This window comes from Bombus fervidus, chromosome 8 (genome assembly GCF_041682495.2).
Source record: "Bombus fervidus isolate BK054 chromosome 8, iyBomFerv1, whole genome shotgun sequence".
Taxonomy (NCBI): Eukaryota; Metazoa; Arthropoda; class Insecta; order Hymenoptera; family Apidae; genus Bombus; species Bombus fervidus.
The window spans coordinates 7,466,475-7,488,528 of record NC_091524.1 but is presented as its reverse complement, the minus strand read 5'-3'; the positions used below and the strand labels follow the sequence as shown (position 1 = coordinate 7,488,528).

Below are 22,054 nucleotides of genomic sequence, written 5' to 3'. Positions count from 1 at the left end.
CATCAAAATATGAATTTTCATCGGAACACTAATTTGGGCAATTAAAAACTAATTATGGTAGAATATATTTAATTAAGTGATAATTATATATTAATAATATTGAAGAAATAATGGAAGTTCAGTTATTTACCCCGAGTTATTGTTTATTTATTTATTTATTTTATATATGCGAATATAACAAATCTATAGCATCTATAAATATGTTATAAAAATTCGAATTAAATGTTAAGCAAACTACACGATTTTATGCTGTTAATTATGTAAATTTTATATGTTCATACTAGATTTTCTCGATACTCTCCTATTATCGAGTAACATTAGCGGCCACCAGCTTGTGTTAAAATCGTTTTAGCGAATACGAAGGTAAACATAGATAACAATAAATTGTAAGAAATTTTGTTATAAAAATTAGATTAAACGAATCTATAAGCCATACACGATCAGCAGCAAGTAGGAGGTTAATGAGTTTAAATCATATTTATAGCTCGTTTAACACATTAAACATTGCGGAATTGTGAAAATATAACACAATACGTTCGTAATAAATTAAATGCAACAAATAAAATATTATTACCTGAATTATCAATAATATTGTATTATCTACTACTCCCGATCACCTAACAGCAGAATTCTTTTTATTATCACGTTCGTAATGAAATTTACAATCTGCAACGTGAACGAGTAATAAATTTAAATATTAAAGGTATTTGCAATATTATTTATATAAAAATATAAATACAATTTAATTATACACAATAATTTAATTTCTTGATAACTTCGATCAATTATGCAACGTATACGTATGGATAAAAGTAAAATAAATATAAAATTGTTTATTTAATGTTTAAATACTATAGAATGCAAGGCGAGAAGCGTACATGTAACGGAATCTACAGAGCGTTACAACCTGAGTTTTGCAGTTTATTTTGCAACTTACATTTTGCTGTAAATTTTGCAACAATAAATAATGAACGATTTAGGCCTACGACTTTCAGAGGTCCACCGGTCTTCTAACGCAACCAACTCGTTGAATATCCCTGAGCTGAAGCCGAATCGAAATACCAAACGATACGCAAAGTACCGGCTTTTAAACAATGGATAAATGTTAATTGTTGTTAATAAAGAACACACATGTTGCTGATGCAACGGCGAACAGAGCCGCGGAAGAGGCTGCACCTGTAACACCAGTGCACGAAACGCAAACACACCTGGAACCTTTGACCTTTTCATCGACGCTCGGTCCTACCCTCTCCTCTCGACCACCCCTTTCCCTTACCCTTTCCCTTCGCTAGCTGCAGTTCGATGAAAATGTTGCACTGTGCGCAATGGTCTGCGGTGCAAATCAGGTTCTACCTCTTGCACCCTGAAAGGACCAGGAAATCGAGTTAACTAGCTTTGCAATCCCGTTTTCGTTGGTTGTTGCTTCATTTATTTAAATCCTTCAATGCTTCAGATTTAGTGCTTCGAGAAAATGTAAAAAAGCAATTTGTCAGTTTAAATATTGTATTGATTGTTAATAGTACAAGCACTTTAAGAGAGACAAAAAAAATGAAATATTTTTTCTACCGAAGTAATGCTATAGCTATATCTTACGACAAAGGATCAGGTATTAGTTAAAGCAAAATATTTAATTATTAAATAAACGTAGATCCCTACTCAACGTGATATTGAAAGAAAGCTGACGGAATTATCTTTCAACAGAATTATTGCTTTTATAAAAGTGTAAGTTTTTCTGAGTATTTCAAATTGTCTTAAAGCGAATGAATAACTTTTTTCTCTGATACCTGAAATTTGAAATCAACCGATATAGTGCAAGGATTGTGTAAAAGTATAAAAAATAAAATACATGTTACTTTTTATAAATAGTAAACGTATTCCATGAAATGAGTACATATTGAAATCGATCTCATTCCTAATGGTATTTCATGTTATAAATATCACGCAAGAAATTTGCATTTTATTAAACATACAACATAATTTACTAATATATTAATAAATCATTCATAAAATGACATGTTCACTGTTCATATAAACATGTGGAAAATCAAGCTCGTATATCCTTAAAGGACGCGATTCAATTATATAAACATTTCCTGGACATAATATTGCTTTGGTTATTCAATTGTAAATAGTTAGATATAATAGGCATTTATGATAGATATTATACTATACATAATAGCGTATAATAATACGTCTTGGCTGTATTCGAAGATTATTTTTCAACTATATTAATTATGTAATGTATCTAAAAGATTTTAAGAAGATAATTTTTGTTACAATATCTATACATACTCGCCTTTAAAAACTATTTAAATAATATGTACGTCTTTATCTCGCCGTGATTAAGAAAAACAATTAAGTCGGTCCAATTGTTACTTTTCTTATAACATCACGATATTTTAGAGTTACCACTATATCATAGAGGAAGCGACATATTTACAAAAGCATCTTTATAATATAACTTTACAACCTTTTATATAAAATATATAAATTATAATAAAGAAGTTCCTTATAATCGTACAATATAAATACGAAGTAAAACGATAAAAATTGTAATGTAAAACTTATGACTAGTTACGCATTCACGACATGCTTTCAAATAAGAATATATAAAACAAGCTCAACATAATATCACACGCTTATATCTAAATAAACAACAAAAATCGACAAGGAAATAAATAATAATGATTTAACATTATTGAGAAAACGAAGGTTGAAAAAAGAAGAAGAAAAATCGAAACAAAATATCCAAAGTTAGCCCGAAGATCCAGAAACGTTAGAGTCGTCTCTGCTCTCGTACACAGCACGCACACATAGACATCGGCACACACAAGGAAACACTTAGTTAGCTGAAATATTTTCACATTGCGAAATCTGCGGAGCAAAGTGGATCGAGGGTTGGCCCGGACATCAATAGCCATCAATCATCTGAAAATTTCGGCAACGCGCTGGACAACGCGAGAGGTAGGATACTATCACCATAGTAGAGTTGTTCGGGACCATCGAATGAGGATGGGAGGAGGTGAGTGGCAAAGGAGGAGGGACCAGGAGGAACGTTCGATACCTCCAAAAACGCGGGCCAAGCCAGTACTGAAGCACCTGCATGAATTCAGTTGCCGCGTTTACGATGCTTCGTGTATGCTTCGCTGTGATATCTGGACTCGTAGGTATGCGTGAACTTGTGATAAACATGAAGACAGGCTGATACGAGGGTGCGTGAGCAATCATGCAAGAAGTACATACAGATATATGCTGCCAAAGAAAAGGGGCAACGTATAAAATAATAATAATAGGATTCGCAGTGGAGTTCGAACGCGATGAAATAACGCAAAACATCGTGTTCTTCGGGTTTTTCATTTGGTATTTTAAATTAATATTCAGGAGACAGTCCCTTAACGATACGAAATGGATGATATTCATTTGGACTATTTAGAGGATTATTTTTTATTATAACTGAAAGTAAGTGTTAGACTAACATCAATTTTTAAACGAACTGGAATATTCAGTGTATCGTATTCTGTAAAAACCATTTAAAACTTCCCTGTTTAGATATATAATTTGTTCGTGATTCACAAAAATGTTGTACGTTTGGATTGTATATCTTCAACTATGAAGCTAAGTTCAGGTGAAAGTAAGTTCTGGGTGTTTAAATGATGGAGTTTTTGGAAAGAAGGAACTAAAATCTAGAAGGTAAGATTCACAGCGTTACAACGAATATTATTCACAAAATTCCAAACATTGATTCCTTTAATATCCATAAATAACGGAAGATAAATATAATTTATATCCAAGACTGTCAGTGTCGTTATATCTACGCACTATACAGTCTCCTATTTTCCACATTTGTTTTATCATCGTCAATCCTACTTCATATAAGTCATTCTATAAGAGCGTAATACAACGAACAAATGTTTTTACGCTACGCTTTCGCCATTCACATACTGTAAAAGAAAACAATTTACAACACATGTATACAAATAAGACAATATGATAATTATTGTATAAATAAATATCACAGTGATCGACAGAGATAAGTGCCCCCTTCGACCATGTGTCGTTACGCTAATCAACTTCTCATCTGTTTTCTATATCAGTAAGTATGAATGTATACACTTCTTATTAGTCAGAGAAGAAGTAGCAACCTACTCGAAGTCATGCTATCCTAGTACAAAGACGACTACTTGTAGATGACACGCGCAGTTGGCGCGCATGGAAGCACGAATTACACGCGGCAACGACGTGACGTACCACCAATTACTGTGAAGGCGCCATTTTTATGTAACAGGTTGGATAAACTATTCGTTAAAAACAATCATAATGAAAAAATACATTTGTTTACAACGAGTAACGAGACAAAATGCTCGTAAGATGAATTGTATTATTTTCTATCGTTAAATAAATACGATTTAAATTGAATAAAAATTATGACATAAATTATTAAAAGATTAAATTAAAATAAATTAAATTGAATATTTACATATGGCTCATCAAAATTACTACTATAACACTTGTATATATATATTTATATATATACACATTTGTAATTTATTCTGCAGTTTGTTCTAAAAAATGTATTTTATATAATCTTGAAAAAATTTCATTTGAATGAGTATTTGAATTATGGGCACTATTACATTTTACGCATTTTATCATCCGTTAAATCATTGTTTAATATCCATTTCTCGACAAATTTGATATTATGTATAATATCAGATTTTTAAGTTTCGTTCAATTATACATAGATGTGTTGCGATCTACTTGTATTACAAATGAATTGAAACGAATGAATAGTCGAAGGAAACTATTCTACAAATTGATCGTCTCATATAATGATTTAAACAAATAGGATAATAAAATTAGCATGTAACAACAATTAGCATGTAGGACAACATTTCTGGTTGTTGATAAATATTAAGAATATTATCCTCGGTTTATCATATATACGCTACTTACGATAACTAGAAGTTATTTTACGTTTGAATGTTCCGTAATTTTCCATTGTTTCACCTATCTTGGCTACTTCTATTACATTTAAAAAATCATCAAAACGTTTCATTCCTCATGTTCGACTGCAGTAGATTATCCACTCGATCATTAATTCACTCACTCGTACATACTAAATGCGATATAATAATTATCAAGATTGTTAGAAGCGGACCAGAAAGTATGGAGGGGAGAAAGAGAGGATGCTATCCGCCTACAACCGTATAAGGAGCCCGCGCATCTACTAGGAGAGTACGCGATCCAGATAGGTTATGCCTTGCTCTCTTATTTTCCTGAGCACCTGGTACGATAGCCACGTGTTTCTGGCACGTCGATCGACCACGCTATAAACAGACATCTACGTACTTCATGCAAACCTGGTAGTTGGAAGTTGTGATTAGAATGCACGTGGCCTTGCGGAATCTCTATTGACGCAATCGTCAATAATACTTCTGATACCCTATACCCGTAAGAACTTTTGAAGCAAGCAAATAATTTAAATTCAAATTGTATTCTTTATATAAGGCGTAATCTGAATATTGTACGAGACTCCTGACGCATAGGTATCGATTTTGTCAGTATTTCATTAAATTTGTATAATTTCAATGCTATATGGTATGTAAGTTGTAAAAAGATTTTTCAAAATTCTCTTTCTTATGTATTAATTACTCTTAGAAAATTGCATTACCAGTTCATATCGGAGGATACCGGAGTATTTTCTTACGTTTGTTGTAGTCAATTGTTAATATTTATATGTAAGTAATTACGTTCTACGAATGTGCTACATGATATTTATACTTGGAAATTACTCTATTTAAATAATAATAGATAACATAACAGTAAGAATAATAAATTAATCTCCGTATCACTGAATTAATTTTCGCTTTTGTATAATTTGTGTCGTACATTTTGTTTCATTGAATAATAGTTTAATTATAAAGCTTTGAATACAGTAATAATATACTATGTATAACATGTATGTTTGCATATGCGAATTTGAGAAATAAAATAAAATAAATATATTATACCAATAATATACAATATATAATAATATTGTATAATAACAATATATTTATTATTGAATCGAGCAAGCGTACATTTTCACCGCATATGATTTTTTTAATTTGGCGTGTTTCTAAGCAAAGTTGCTTTTCGTAATAGTAAATGTAAGTTAAATTGTAAATTAAAAACTATTCCATTGAACCTTGTCCAATCATTTTTTCTATTAGTTTTCTAATGATTAATCACTTTTCTGTTAACGTTCGATGTATTATGGAAACGTAAAGAACGATTTGTCATTCCATATGTAAGTTTCGGAAACTGATATAATAATTAACATGTTTTATTTTACATCTCATATATAGAGAGAAATACCCGTAAAGAGAACTTATGTTAATTAAATATATAAATCAAACCATTTTCTTCTAATTATTATCTACTGTACATACAAAATATTATACAATAACACACACGCGTGTGTGTGCCATAATTTCTTAAGCATAACAGGTATAAATACGATATTTTCTATTTTAATAAAATATATAATAGCTCAATTGATATAATATCTCAAAAATATGAAAAGTTCATTAAAATACAAATGTTAGAAGACTAAAAGTATTAAGATAATAAAATGCTAGAACAATCAGTTCAAAATGCTCGTAATCGAGATTCGATACATAACACTATGTATTTCACTTGATTCTACCATTATCGTTTTAAATATGTACATTTGCATATCTATATCTACATATATGAAACAGAGGTTAGATAGCAATATATATATATATGTAACCATGCAATGTTATTCATAGTTCTTATCGTAACATGAGCGCCTGATAATCAATCCGCGGCTCGCGAAGTCCTTACGGGCACATTACGCGTCGTTGTAGGAACGTAGCCGCGGTTGCGTCGTTGAAGGCGTGTGGAAAAACGTAAAGGGCTAGTCTTCGGCCGTGATTATATTTCGATATATGCGTACTTACTTAGGTATCGTTGACACTCGCCAAGACTCCTCACCTGCCCATCAAAAGACGTAAAGTCATCCACATTGGCCAACCAAGGAACCGGGTTGCACGTGAGAAAAGAGGTTATGCGGTAACCTAGATGGCGCAGTGGTAGATGCGCGGGAACGATGCGCAGTACATGTTGCGACTCTTATACCTTCATGTACGCTTAGTAGTTACTTGGCGAAATGTGGACGCCTTTCGGGAACTGTTTTTCTTGGCACCCTGAAGTGTACCCCGGGTGCGTCCAATTACCTGTGAGGGCATATTAGGTGACGAAGGAGACTGCAGCGGCATACTTTGTTAGGTCATGAACGCCAGAATCTTGGAAATAGCTACCTTAAACTGTTTTACCCTCGCATATGTCGGTAAGATCATTTTCACCGTTTGTATCATTTCTCCAGCGCTACTCAGCTTTGAATGGCTACAAAGCTGTGACTTTGAATTTCAATTTTTTGAAAATTTTAATTTTTTGTTAAATTACTTTATTAAATTCCTTTTAATGCTGGGAATAAAAATATGTGCAATGTTATGGTGGGAGGGTAGGTCGTCTTTATTTTCACAAATTATAAAAACACATAGCAAAGAGTGAAATAGAAATGTTGAAAGGTACGAGAGTCTTCTCTTCCATTAATCTTCATCATCGCTAATTATTCTATGAGTTGACCTGTGTTGATTACGTTGGTTTTGCGCTGGTTCTTCCTCGTCGTCACTAATTATCGTTTTAATGCTTTTCTGCTTGGTAGCTTGAGACGTTAGTGGCTCCTCTTCCTCGTCGCTATCCAGCAGACGACGTTTTTTCACGGTATCATTTTTCTCGTCATCGGATCGAGCTCTTTTCCCGTCATCTACTATAAATTTACAAATAATGAATAATTATAAAATAGAATATAACATTTCCTATATTCTTCATTTTATACAGCTGTTAGTTTTCTTTCTACCTTCAGCCACTTCAGCATTATCAGCATTGGTCTTTATTTCCAATTCAGAGTCAGACGAATCATCGAATGCAATAATACGTCCATCAAATTTTCTTTTTCCAGATTTCGATTTTTCTACAATTAATAGAGAATATTAGATTTGATTTGATTGAGATGTTGATCAATTGCCGAATAGATTTGCTGGTAAATCTCTGAAGTTCAAAATGTTTGACTAGTTTCCTCAACAGAGGGCAGAGGAAGGTCCCCTCAACATAGTTGTCTCGTTGGAATGTAGAAATACGTACCGACTGGTTGTGAGTCCTTTGCTTTTGCTTCTTCCATTTCTACATCCTCACATTCAGTCGGCGATGAGAGAACTGCGGTCTTTTTCAATGATTTCGACGTAGACTGAACGTTAGTTTCCACATCAAAATCGCGGGAAGTCGATGGCTGTGGCTCAGCTAAAAATATACACCAAAGTATTTAACGGCTGATAGTTAACGTTACTTAATTTTACAGATATCTTTAAAAGATTGATATATGTTTAGAAAAATTTTCGAGAGACAATAGGTACTCCATTATTACGTTATGAGTATATATCCCATTATTAAATTATATAAATTATAATAAAAATTAGATTAAGATGTAAGAGATAATAAAAACAGTTAGAATCATATTAAGCACGTTATAATTCAGTTAAGCGTAAAATATTTTAGAATTACATAATAATAAACAAAAATCCCGTATGTAAATATTATTTTAATAAATATATTTTTATGTACCGTATGATAAAGTATTAATATTATAAACATTGTAAGCAAATTTATGAAAATTACGTACCTTTAGAGGTGAAATATTTTTTAACATTTTCTAAAACGTCTTCATCATCGCTTTCACTGTTTCTATCGTTATCAGATTCCACCTTCGCCGTTGTTGCTTCTGATTATAAAATACAAAAGGAGATATTATACAAATGTAATGCATAGTAATCTATTACACGCGTATTCAAATTTATCGTAAAAGTATATAATCATTACTAGATTTAATAATATTAATTAATTTTATGAGAGTTTTAATTTTAATCAAGAATTTTAATCGTACCGAATGAAAATTGATAAAAGTAATTGAAAATATTGTTTCATTGCTTGGAAAATTTAGAAAACGAAGAGATTACCTACATATGTACACACAATCTGTCGTTTAAATTTCAATTTCAAAATATTTGCAGATATTGAAAATCGTATTAATGACTGAATGAATTTATTATTTCATACAATACTTATTGCAGTATCATATTTTTATAACTTCCATTTTTATATAATTGTTACTAAAAATTTCTATTAGTCACATTAAACAATTTCTTCCTTCCTACAATAACACGTCCATTTTCTTCGCTTGAAGAACAAAATGTTTAATTCTACAGCATTATACAAATCAAAATTGTTCTTATTTTCTATAAACAGTTATGTATACAAAAGAGAAAAGACATAATACCTTCGGCAATGAAGTTTCCTGCCAACGAAGACTCGATAAGATTACAGCGCTTCTGAATCATCGATCTAGGCATATTTGACGGTATGCGCCAATAAGATTCTTGTTCATCAGCAGGAGGTGTGAATCCCATAGCTCGAATAAGCTTCTGGAAGCTCGGTGAATCCATCGCAGCAGACGAATAATCTGTCAGCGGGACTAAGGGGATACCTTCGCAGCTTTCCTCGTCTCGATCGTCCAGGACATCTAGTAGGGATTCCTTGATCCATTCTAGAGCGTCGCTCATATCTGATTTATCAAAATATCTGTTATTACTGTTTTTTTCTATAAGAAAGAGTATATTAGTAATACAAAGAATTTGAAATAAATTATGAGAACAATTCGTTTTCCTATCGATAATTCGAATAAATATGCTAGATATAATCCTAGAACTTTTCCTAGATAATAATAAATAATGAACTTGTGCAGAAAATTAGTTTATTACTCTTTCGGATGAATAACTCATCCATTTCTTTCAATCTATTAATTTCTCGTTATCTCGATTGCAATATTTCAATTAAGATTTTCTAAATCAATATGTAACTTTGTCTTCAATTCTTGTCTGGAAATCTTTTCTTACAAGAGATCTTTCCAGTAAAACAGTTCCTCTATACTGTTGAATCTTTGAAGAAACTCTAAATGTAAATAGTCGAAAGTTGAAGAGATTAATTTTGCCCCAAGTGTCATTAAAACCTGTGTCACTGCCTGAAAGCAATGGTATTCTGATAGATGACAAGCACATTGGTTCGACATAAAAGAAATACAGGGTCGTTCTGTAACCATGTCTTTGCCAAAATCCATAGGGATAAACTGGTATTTCGCGTGCTACATTTATACCGCAAACAGGGGTCTCTTTGACAAATCATTACTTTTCCCATTCTATTTCTTTTCACTCTTGAACGATCACTGAAGATCATTCTGCCCTTTCGCGCCCTCGAAACACATTCGTTGTTCGTCGGTGTAAAAGAGGAGAGCATAATGTTCCTAGTATCTACCCTGAATTTTATTCTCATAAATCACTGAGACCATACTGTGTAAAATCGACGAAAGAGGGAGTGATACGGTATTACTCACTTTTTTCGATGACATCCTTCAAGAGTCCGGATAATTGTGCATCCGTGTAAACCATCGTTGGCTGTTTTTTCGTATTTTTCTTCTTTCCCTTGTTCGTTGGTTTATTGGGAGCCACGTTCCTATTGCTCGAGGATTTCCCAGCTTCTTCGTCGCTACTTTCATCCTCGTCGGAATTACTGGCAGACTGCGTTTCCCACGACGATTTACCTTTTTACAAAGGTAACGGGAAATGAATATAAACGTTTTTCGATATGGCTTCTCTTGGTTCCAGGCATTTTGCGAGAAATGTATTTGAAATACGTACATTCATGATACGAAAGTCAAGTTGCATAAAAATATAAATCTACGCGCGTTAATCTGTTATCATAATCGTGATTAGTCAAGAAATATGTTGTTCAATATTTCCAGATTAATGTCTTTTTGTTTACTTGTTTCCTTGACAAATTAAGATTTCGTCTTAATTCCTCCAAGCTGTTTGTTAATTCGCTTTTGCAATCGCGTTTATTTGATTCATATACAAATTTATTATTTTGCGATATCCTGTCTCGAAGTAATATAGCAATTTAAGGAAAACGATAGAGGGCACAAAAGTAATAGGAACCGAAAGAGAATATTAGGAAATATATTAGAATAGTAGGGAAGAAATAGAATCTTAATTAAGATTCTGAAAATTTGAAAATTCTTTCTGTCTTTCGACAGTAAACCAATGCATCATGAAGTCGAAGGAGTGCAAGAAGCTTGAAATTACGATGCTCAAGTTAAGACCATAGACGACTACGTTACATATTCGCGTATTACGCTGCAACGAGTTCTTAAAATATTCAAGGAACTATCCAAAATAAGATGTACTCGTTGATATTTCCATAGTTTTTTACTGTATTTACAGTTTTCGAAGAATCTTAGAAAAAGAAATTAGAACTTGAATATTGTATTACATTAGTGGCAAAAACGGATGATATTCCTGTAACTTTGTAATTTTCGAACTTTGGAAGTTCAAATTTCCAAAGCTCGGCGAGGTTTATTAACTTTAATGAAATTCGAAGAAATTTAAACGTTTGCCGGATTAACACAAAATGAACGTGGAAGTAACAAATGAATCGATTTCGTTGTGCGTCGTTCGTGAAGTACAATCGCAAAGAAAAGGAGTTTGCACGAGCATGGTGGAAAATCAACATATAATCAATTTGCTACAGGATGTACATGTATTGATTTGAGATTTTTTACGATAGAATATTACTCTTAGATAGAGACAGAGATTATTAATTACATTAATATAATATTAATTAATATTAATTATATCACCGTGTACTGCACGCAATATTTTTCTTTTACAATTTAACTACTAGTCCCTAGGTTTCCAAAATCTGTCAAATATTCACGATCAATGAAACATTGTTCATGTGATTTATTACAAAAAATGCTTAAAATTTTTGCCTATTATTATGAGCCATGGACCGTGAACAGCGCGAGAACACGGACGTACCTTTTTCGTACTTTTTCGAAACATACAAAAAGAATTCACTAGAAGATACGTAAAATGAGAAACACTATGATTTTTATTAATTTAATTTTATTAATATCAATTAAAGAAAAAATTAAAAGCAATAATATTCGTCATTAGAAACTTTCAGAAAAATATAAACAACTTTAGAAGTAGGTAATTTCTACAGATACTTCAACATCTTTTCAGAAGTGTCGATCTTCCAGCAAATCAAGAATATTTCCTGTCTTTACGTGCGTTCCTAAAGTGTTTCGATCGGCGCACATGCGATATTAAGATCCACCATTGCATCCGGAAACATACCGGGTGTTCCGGCTTGCGGAATCTTATTTGAGGAAGAGGCGATGAGATAGAGGCGAGGAAACGTTGTTTCAATAGCACGTAAGCCGAGACAAAAGTTTGCTTTTATACTTCATCTCCTAACCTTATATATCTAGAATGCGATCTATCGTAGTACATTGAATACAAATAAGCGGACGTGAAGGGAAACAGAAAAACAATAACAATGATAAATATGAAATTCCTTGCGGCGTAATGGGGAACAGGGACGAGTGATATTGGCATGGGAGCAGGAAAACCACGACTGGAATTCGCGTTTTTCGATATTAAATAACAGAATTTGTATTCTGCAACGATTCTGTTATGAACCGCTTTGCCGCTTCTGCAGAACTCCGAACTAGAAACGCAAATATTATTTCAACCGTACCTTCTGCGTACATATTCTTGCACGCCTCGTGGAACCAGTTAAATGTGTGTTCATTTGGTATGTAATTGATCATGATCCGTTCATGAAAATGTAAAAGATATTCTAAGTGTGAAAGATATTCTTATTTTAGTAGTTTGAAATCTTTGTTTGAAACAGTTGTTGGAAATAAATTCTTAAATAAATTGAACAATTGTACACATTGAATGGGTTATTTTAATGGGATAAGAATAAATGTTGTAATAACGAGATATCGTTACCTCTATTTGGCGGACGCAAGATAAATAAAAGATAAGACAAGAATGGGAAGATACAATAATACTAATTATTATACAATAATAATATTGTATTCCTTTCAGCATTGATCTATGCAAAATTGTAATTGTCTTGTATCTGTTTATTAGGTTCAAAATTTCTCTTTTAAACTAATTTTTGCCAAACGTAAGTATTTCAATATTCCTTTATGAAGAATTAAAAAATTCATCAAATAATGATGAATCTATTGAGAAAAAGAGAAACAAATGGTATTTATCGCGCAACTAGAATTCTGGAAATTGTAGAAACGCCTCAATCTTCCTACTTAAACTTTCTCTCGTTATCAAATTTATTTCTACTATCGATCTGTTAGGAAGATGATACATTTACACTGTACATGTGAATGTGTGTGTAAGCGTCAGAGGGCGTCCAGGCCTTAGTTGGGACAAAAGACGATTGACAGTCGTCTAGAAGTATGTGGAAGAGTCGGTTGACAACAAGCGTGCGTGCGAGTAGCTTTGCGAGGTCTTCAGTGAATAAGATATATGTATAACTCTTGTGTATTAAATAAAGTGAATTATTTGTATTTCCAAATTCCTCCTATATCTTTACACGATCATTTCAATCTCTTACGATTTCATTACTTATAAGTATTTCGTGATGTATCCTATTGTATATTACGACTTGAAATTTAACTCAACGATCGCAGCTTTCCAAAGGTCAAACGAGAAGAAATACTCTATCTCTATAACTTATTGCTTCTGATGTTATCGATAAAAAAAAAGATATGTTTCCAATCATAAGCAATGAAAAGAAACTCCTACAAGAGGATTTTGTACAAATTGATCTCGTCTCTGGTTTCCTTGCCATATTTATCTCAGCTGCTGCTCACTTCCCTTAATTCACCGTCAAGCGTCACTTGCTCCATCCAAAAACGAGTTCACAGCGTGCAGTCGCCGGCAATCGTGTTAGCAGAGAGAACTGATCGAATGGGAATAGTCGCAGCATCTAAGGATGGTAAGAAAGACAGATGCGAATGGAATAGGATAGGATTGGCCGGAACAAGGTCTGCTTCAGAGCCGCTCGAGACCGGAGAAAAGGCTGGGAAAAGAGGCAGAGGTAACCGGCCATAGAACGTGAACGCGGAAAAAGAGAAAGTGAACACTTACCGTGGTTGCTTTTTCTGGATCGCTTTTTGCGCAACTCTTTGCGATCCGTGGCCAATCCTAATTCCAAAAGCTTCTCCTTGATCTTTGGCTTCGGCCGCTTTATTGTGAGCCCATTGAAGATCAAGTCCACGGGATCTGGATGTACACAACATAAATCGTATTGGTATTAATTCGTTATTCGAGGGAATGAAATGTTGATTCAATACGATAGAAAGCCAAGGGAACAGGTCAAATCTGGAAAATTACATGGAATCTTTTGATAGAATTATTGGATGTTTGTTTGTAGTACGATAATATTTGAAAAGTAATGTAACCAGAGCCGAGTAAGATACCATTTCTAGTAAAATACTAAATATTTGATAGTAAATAATTTACTTTGTTTCAGATTATGTGTAGTTCTGAGAATGAAACGTTTTATTTGTTGAGAAAAGTTTTTGAAATAATATCTAACTATTATTTGAGGACAACTGAGAATACTGCAGCTTTATTTAGCTTTGATGGATTGATGCTTTCGTCCATACAAGAGTACATAATCTACGTGATAAAAACATCGAATGATGCACTTTATTACACGTGAGTGATTATATTTGACGTAAATATATATAAATCTAGTTTACAAATTATTATTATTTCTTGCGCTTCCTTATAATATCATTTCTCTAGTGAATTTATATCCGTTATTGAGAAAAACGATAGACTATAGTGATACGTTTAAATCTAATAGTTTGATAAATGAAATTCCAGAATTTCACACGGGACGTAGTCGAGGTAAAAATGATATTATCAAAGTTTCAAAGAGAAAAGAACGAAGTTGATTTTCGGGAATTTTCATGGAGCACGGTGGGCTGAGAATAATTTTGAGCGTTAAAACCATGGGAAGCGGGGTAAACGCACGTGAATGAAGCAAGTTTTACAAGACTTCTGAAAATCTTTCTGTCTAAAAGGATATTATTCTTCGGCGTCCCGACGGAGTCCGAATTATTGCTGCAAGCAGCAGCCAGCCGTCACCGATGTTCGGTGCTTAATTAAATTTCGAGAATCGTCACGGGTGCTAATGAATTCCCGAACGAACATTCGCAAAATTCTTCAACTGTTTCAAGGCGCGGTCAGCCAGACATCGCGCATTCTCCGCCAAATTATATTGTATCTCTGAGATATTCATCACTTATGAAATTCAACAGGCCGGACTGTTCATTAAAAATTACCATCGTCTTGCTTCAGTTGTTCCCAAAGTTCCGTAAGCTGACTGATCTCGTCCTCGGACCATACCTTTGGAAGTCTCTTCTGTACCTCGTTTCGTATAGTCTGAAACAATGTTTTTTTTTTTTTAATTTTAAGGTAAAAAGTTGCTCGTTTATATACCTTTCGTAAAGAGTTTTAGCTAAGGAATTTTGCGGTGATTACGAATAAATAAGAAACTTTTCAGATAACAGAGAGAATGAGGAAGTTTGCTGGATATCGTTGAAGATTTGTATAATCATTCAATGAACGCAACAATTAAATTGCAACGTGCGAAGCCTTCTACAAATGATATTTCTTTAGACAAATTGAGAATCGAGATAAATCTAAAATCAATGCTCACGCGTGATATTCTATCGTTGTAACTTCGTTAAATGTATATTATGGAGGCTGAGTATTTATCTGAAATAGACACTGTACGAGGGTCATGATATTTGTTAGATTTCACACATGCCAGAAATATCGGAGCTGAACGATGACGACCGAAAATGGTAACAAGATTTCGCACTTACAGCTGTCGCGTGTTGAGAAACAAAGTTCTTCTATGTCATGTCGTTCGTAATGATAGCTGTTAGACTGATAGTTCAATCATGCATGGGACGATTTTAGTACAAAAATAAATGAAAAAAGTGTGATTTATATATATATATATATATTTTGCACGAAATTCAAGATCAAATTTATTTTATCATATCGTGTTCTAGTCGTCAGTATTTTCTTGAAAAATGACGTGAAAGTTCCAATAATTCTTCCAGCTATTTTACGTATAACGTTTTTTTTTTTTTTTTTATATATAACCAGGTGCAGGTTACATAGCCATGCCGTGCGTCCGATAATTGTTTACTGCCGCTCATGCTAGATACCCCAGTAGTCAGTTACTAACGACGAGCACTCTGTCATTGTTACCCAACCATCAACCACCTAGTGTTATGATAGAAAATGTTTAAATTTGGTAAACATATGACGTACAACGCCAGGCAAATAGCCAATACATAGTTTGTTCCGCGGTTTACTGTCATCGCACACAGTGGTGATACTAGTTTCTAGTTGGTACTCGAGCGTTTAACATTCGCACTGCTACATATAACCAGATGCAAAAGTAGTCGATTGTTTCACTCGTCAATGCTCAGTCTGAATCACTGTACTTAGAAACGTGAAAAGTGAAATTTGAACAATATGTTTTTTTATGAGGATTGAAAAGATTTTTGTAAATATAAACCCTAAAGGGGTAAAACAGGCGAAAAAATTTTTGTTTAGGGAATATCCATATCCCACGTGTTGCTAAACTTGAAAAAGTGAAATCCGGCAAACGAACTGCTTATTAAAAATAAATAAACACGCGTCTGAGTATTTTTTGAAATTCAACTCCTAAATGGTGTTGAAACAGAGAATAATAAACAATACATTGTCATAAAAACAAATACCGTGCGGATGGGTAGCTGATTTAACGATAAGTGTAGAAATATGCGACAAATAATTTGTGTATAATTTCTACGCGTTGATGTAGAATGTAGTAGAAATTCGATTGCGCGTGTATGTGAACTATAGCGATGGCTACGTTGAAGCAGGAGAACAGGCGCGCTTGCTACGAGAAATAGCAAATAGCAGCGAGATATAAAGTAAATTGCTACAAGAAATAAAAATAGCAGAAATAAGACAGAGTGGCGTTGTTTCGAAGAAGAAACATGAGACGAAGGAAGCATGTAAGTATCTTGGAAATGTAATATTGTAGGTGTAAAACATAGCCGTGGTATGAAAAAGAGTTTAACGATCATAACAATTCCGTGGCATCTCTCAAGAGAATGTAAATGATTCTGACGCCTATACGTAATTCTGGCTGATCGGACACCTCAAGAATTTCTTACGCTTGTGACAAGAGTCCAATTTTCGCCAATGTGCATTAAAATGACGTAATATTAATTCTTGGTCAAGAAATTCTTGATTTAGAACATCTTGATTTTGGACATCTTTCAATGATCCTTTCATCGTTTCTCACTGAATTTCACGACTTTCCTATTGTTCCTACGCATGGCTCCTTTGAGATTCAGACGTTTCTATATTATATGTATAATAAATATCTTTATCTAAGTTCCACTACTAAGAACATCAACAGCAACAAATATTACATACATTTATAAATATTTTTATTTCATCGTTGATTTATTGATTCGCTCAACAGAGGAATTATTGTTTTTACTATTAAACATAAAATTACATTTTTCGCATGATGATGGATTCACGAATGTTTACCATTAGCTGTGTTTTTAGCATTGAACTACACGCAATAATTAGTTCTTCGTTTCATTTTACCAAGATTTTCGATATTTTTGATGCTATGTTATTGATTCACGTAATTTCATCGGCAAAGGTCGCAGCACAGATCAGTCAATTACACGCGTACTTAATGATTCTTCAAAATTGGTTTTCTCGAAAACAAGGTAATAATGGAAAGCACTTCAGTTTGTATTTGTACGTTCGACTGTTATTATTATTGTATATATATACAATTTTGCAATTCGTTTCATACTACTGTAATATATATATATTAACATTATATATATATATTATTTTAAATCGTATTTTAAATAATTTAGAATTAGAAATGAAAGTTTCAACTTTTACTTTAATTTTGTTACAATCGATTATCGATACGTATAATTAGAATATTTTAATGAACAATCTTCTTCGAAAGGATATCTTAATGCAATGCGACGATTAGAAATGTTAAATCGGGGCATCTAAATATGTAATTTAAATAGAAAATTATGCGAATTAAACACGAAGAAACTTTTGAATTTGATAAGATATCATAAAGATGAATGATATCCTATCCTAATGACTCACTCGTCGATTATTTTGCATAAAATGCGATACTACAATAATGCGAGTGAAAGTAGCAGCAGATAATTAATTTTTAATAAAAGATAAGATACGATAAATTTCATCCAGAGAAATGATTACTTCTGGATAGAGATTTTGCAAATCCTTCAATCTCTGCGTTTGTTTGATAAGACCAACATTATGTACTCGTAGGTATACTAAAACAACGTAAGCAGCTATTTATTGTGCAAATGAGGTCTTGGAGAATGCTTGGTGTCTAATTCCTGACCCTAAGTCCCTGTTCCCTTAAAAGGAGATAAAGGGGAAAAAATACGACGCTCGTTTTCCAACGATTACGCTTCACCCTCGACAGGGATCCTTGTTGGTGTCCTAAATGGCCGTCGCGTCGCATCGCGCGACTTCACGGACTAAATGAATGTCAAATGAACAGCTAGCTGTAGCTTGCCCTCATTCAGTTTTGAAGGGAGAAGGGTATCCACGCATGAAATTATTTAAATGAAACGCTTTCACGAGCCTCCCTTTCATGGATTTTGTCGACGAATCAATAATACGTTTCATCCTTTTTTCGTTCGCTTTCCGCTGCTTCTTGCTGTTCATTTCTGCGATTTCGTGTTTATCGTGCTATAAAATTCTACTAATTTTTTGCAGTTCATACCAGTGCCAGATTAGATTCATTTATGGGGATAAACGAAAGACGTGAGCCTAATTATATCGTAAGCGATGGATCTTTCCATCGTTTCGAAATTATGTAAGTTATACAAAAAGTCTACGTCAAAAGGTCTGTGTAAAAACATCTGTGTAAATATTATTGTTATAAGGCCAATTAGGTTTATTTTTACAATTGTTTATAATTATAGAAAAATACGCATTTCATTGTGGTCTTAGTATCTTATGAAGATGTTCTTCAAGATTGAAACTTAAACAAGCAGAAATCTCAGCAATTGATTTTTGTTAGTCTGTATTAATTTGTTAAAGGTCACATTGTAGTCTGATGGAAGGATAAAAAATACCAAATTTACTAAACAATTATGCAATTATTCCGATAAGTGATTAAAGCGAAAATTTTTGCATACTTTTGTATATAACAATTTTTAATTTATTTTATAGTTTTTATATTTGCATATAAAAAATAATTACATACAGATTGATTAGATTAAAATAGAAAGTTTCATTGTCCTCTCTCTTGTTGTTTACACTTGTTTTGTGTAAATCAAGTAATTATGTAAAGGTGCTAAATAATTTTATCAAACATAGGACAAGGTTGCAAAAGTTGCGATTAATTAAAAAATGAGTTAGACTACAGAACATTTGTACGTAGCTTTTAGTTTAAAGTACAATAATTGCAGTAATTAATTTGACGTGAAATAAACTTTGGGGAGATTCCTCTGGAAGGAATTTGTTAGAGAATCAATAATATCCAAAGTAATCCAATCGCCGCTTGCTAAGGGTGAAACAGCAATCAATCCATTTTCTCCTAACAGCTGTGTATTTCCTAAGAAACAACTAATTACCAGATTTGTAAAATTAACGAAACTACTGCTTTTTCTTCGAAACTCAAGTAAAGCTATAATAGCATAGTTAATGACAAATTGCTTGGTTATGGTAAAATTAAATTAGCAAAGTGTTTTTTATATTGTTTTATAAATTTCATACATTTACTTCCTTAAATATTTAATTATCGAATAAAAATGTTATTATTCGGAAAAATTTGGTACAGTATATCATAATGTATAATAATATTAATTAATTTCATTTTTACTTCAATTATTAATAACCGTTGATCGAACGTTTTCTCCCGTATGAAAGATTAAATAAATATGATATTAATTTTGTTATCATCGATTATTTAGCAAATGATAATCGGAAAGTACTGCAATTACGAAATACGAAAGTACGAAATATTCCGAAATAATAATATTCTTTATTAACAAATGAATGAAACAGACATTATATCTCAAGAAATTATCAAAACGAAGATATAACTTTTAATGCTCTTAATAAAAAAATAATAAAAAAATACTACAAAATAATATACATATATCCAATATGTAAATATCAAACAAATACATTTGTATCGACATATCGTATCGAAATTAACGAAACCTTTAAATCACTCAAACATAGACGATATTTAATACCATCAGCCTAACTAATTCTCAATATCCTGCTCGTTATAACATGCATACATCACGCTGATAGAACACTCGCTCATTAAATTCTCAAAGGGCAGCTGTACAGGGATCAGTTCGTAAAAATCTGTCGAGAAATCAATAATATCCTGAGCAGGCAAGTTTGTCCTCGTCTGAATGAGTGGTATGAGGGCAATCAGCTTCCTCTCCTGGCTGGAGCAGCGGGTGCACACCTATGATTAATCGTCAATTTCGAAGTGGGGTAATACCGTTTTAACGGTACTCAGATATATCGTCGCCTTACCTCCATCCATCGTTCTTACTTTCCTTCTATTTCTCTTTGGCGCGCGTGCTTCCAGGTTCCTTTGCCGTCTTAAAGCAGGTAATGTCTCAAGATTATCGCTATAACGTGTTCCCCCGCGATGTTGTCCGATGGCTTTTCGACAAACAGAAGGATGTAACGAAGAGGATCGAGTTAAATCGCCTATTTTCTTACTAACAAACGAGTTCGGTATAAACCATGAAAGATTCGATATGGAAAAGCCATGAAGAAAAGTGCTTCAATCTTTTCCCTAACATATTGTCAAACAATGTCTCAATTTATGTTTGCCAGCGATATTGAATTCGAATACTTAAAAATCAGATTCGTGATTGCTATTATAAATTAATAATGGCAAGATTATATATTAATTAATGCACTAGTTGGTTTAACTTAACAAACAAGTGAAAATGTGATAGAAAGAGAAAAAGAATTGAAATATTTGTTCAAATTCATATCAATAATTTCAACGTGTCATTTGATACAACAGCTATGTATTTAAAATAATATATGTGATATTCTGCTAATTACGATGAAATCGATATTAATATAACCTCTGGTAAATTAAACATTATTTATAATAATTAATTTAATTCATTAAATAAAGAAGTATCTTAAAATATTAGTTTTTACTCGTTATGATAGTAACAACAGTAACAATCATACTTGTTATTCATTTTGGAAATAAATATAATATTTTTTGTAAAAGGAGGTATGTCAATCTTTTGAAAAAAAAAATTATCCCTAGCATGCATAAATAAATGCGTAAGTTTCTAATGAGTGCAATAAATAATTAAAAGATGTATGCGAACAGTTTTTCAGTGCTTTATTCGATTAGCAAGTAACGTGTTTAAAAGTGTGTTATGTATGAATTTAACGTCCATGCAAATAGCGGATCTCATTTCAACGTACATTTTCATGTAAATTTTCTTCAAAGTTTCACCGTTACATTCGCACTTTTTGAAGCTCGGAAAATTCTGGTTTTCGGGCTATGTAATACATAATACATGAAACGGTAGTCACTTGTTTCAAAAGGTTTTGCTTAAAATCGTATTGTAACTAGTTTGAAAAGTTGTCGCATAAAGGATTATTCAAAAGGTAGTAGGACACGCGGAAAGAGGGAAACGAATATCAGTATAACAAAACTCATTGAAATCGCCGCGTCTACGCGTTTCGCTGTTAATTTTTTACAAGCCTTTTTATCCCCTAATAATCTTTTCTATAGCCATTGTTGCGACGGCTGAAAATGAACTATTATCCCTCTGGTTGCGCTGCTCTCGTCACAGCTCTCGTACATTCAAATGATTTAGTCGCAAGTCGTGACTACATTCTTCGTCTTTATTGTTCTTTCAAAAGCTACACAATACCTGTATTCACTATTCGTGCAA

At 32.9% G+C, this 22,054-nt stretch overlaps 1 protein-coding gene and 1 long non-coding RNA gene across 2 annotated transcripts in view; one reads left to right on the top strand and one right to left on the bottom strand.

Annotated features, from left to right (window-relative positions):
* The first annotated feature begins 3,477 nt into the window (after positions 1–3,477).
* Positions 3,478–5,352, top strand: LOC139989951 (uncharacterized). Its single transcript, XR_011800451.1, has 3 exons — positions 3,478–3,690; positions 4,019–4,285; positions 5,143–5,352. It is a non-coding gene; the product is annotated as an uncharacterized lncRNA (long non-coding RNA).
* Positions 5,353–7,523: 2,171 nt separating this feature from the next.
* Positions 7,524–22,054, bottom strand: part of Timeout (circadian regulator timeout) — a 250,639-nt gene continuing 236,108 nt past the window's right edge. Inside the window, exons 20-27 of the mRNA XM_072009440.1 lie at positions 15,344–15,443; positions 14,139–14,273; positions 10,511–10,717; positions 9,401–9,685; positions 8,747–8,845; positions 8,212–8,367; positions 7,928–8,041; positions 7,524–7,837 (exon numbers count right to left, since the gene is read on the bottom strand). Of these exons, the coding sequence (XP_071865541.1) occupies positions 7,617–7,837; positions 7,928–8,041; positions 8,212–8,367; positions 8,747–8,845; positions 9,401–9,685; positions 10,511–10,717; positions 14,139–14,273; positions 15,344–15,443 (1,317 nt within the window). The 3' untranslated portion in view covers positions 7,524–7,616. The remainder of the gene's footprint in view (positions 7,838–7,927; positions 8,042–8,211; positions 8,368–8,746; positions 8,846–9,400; positions 9,686–10,510; positions 10,718–14,138; positions 14,274–15,343; positions 15,444–22,054) is intronic.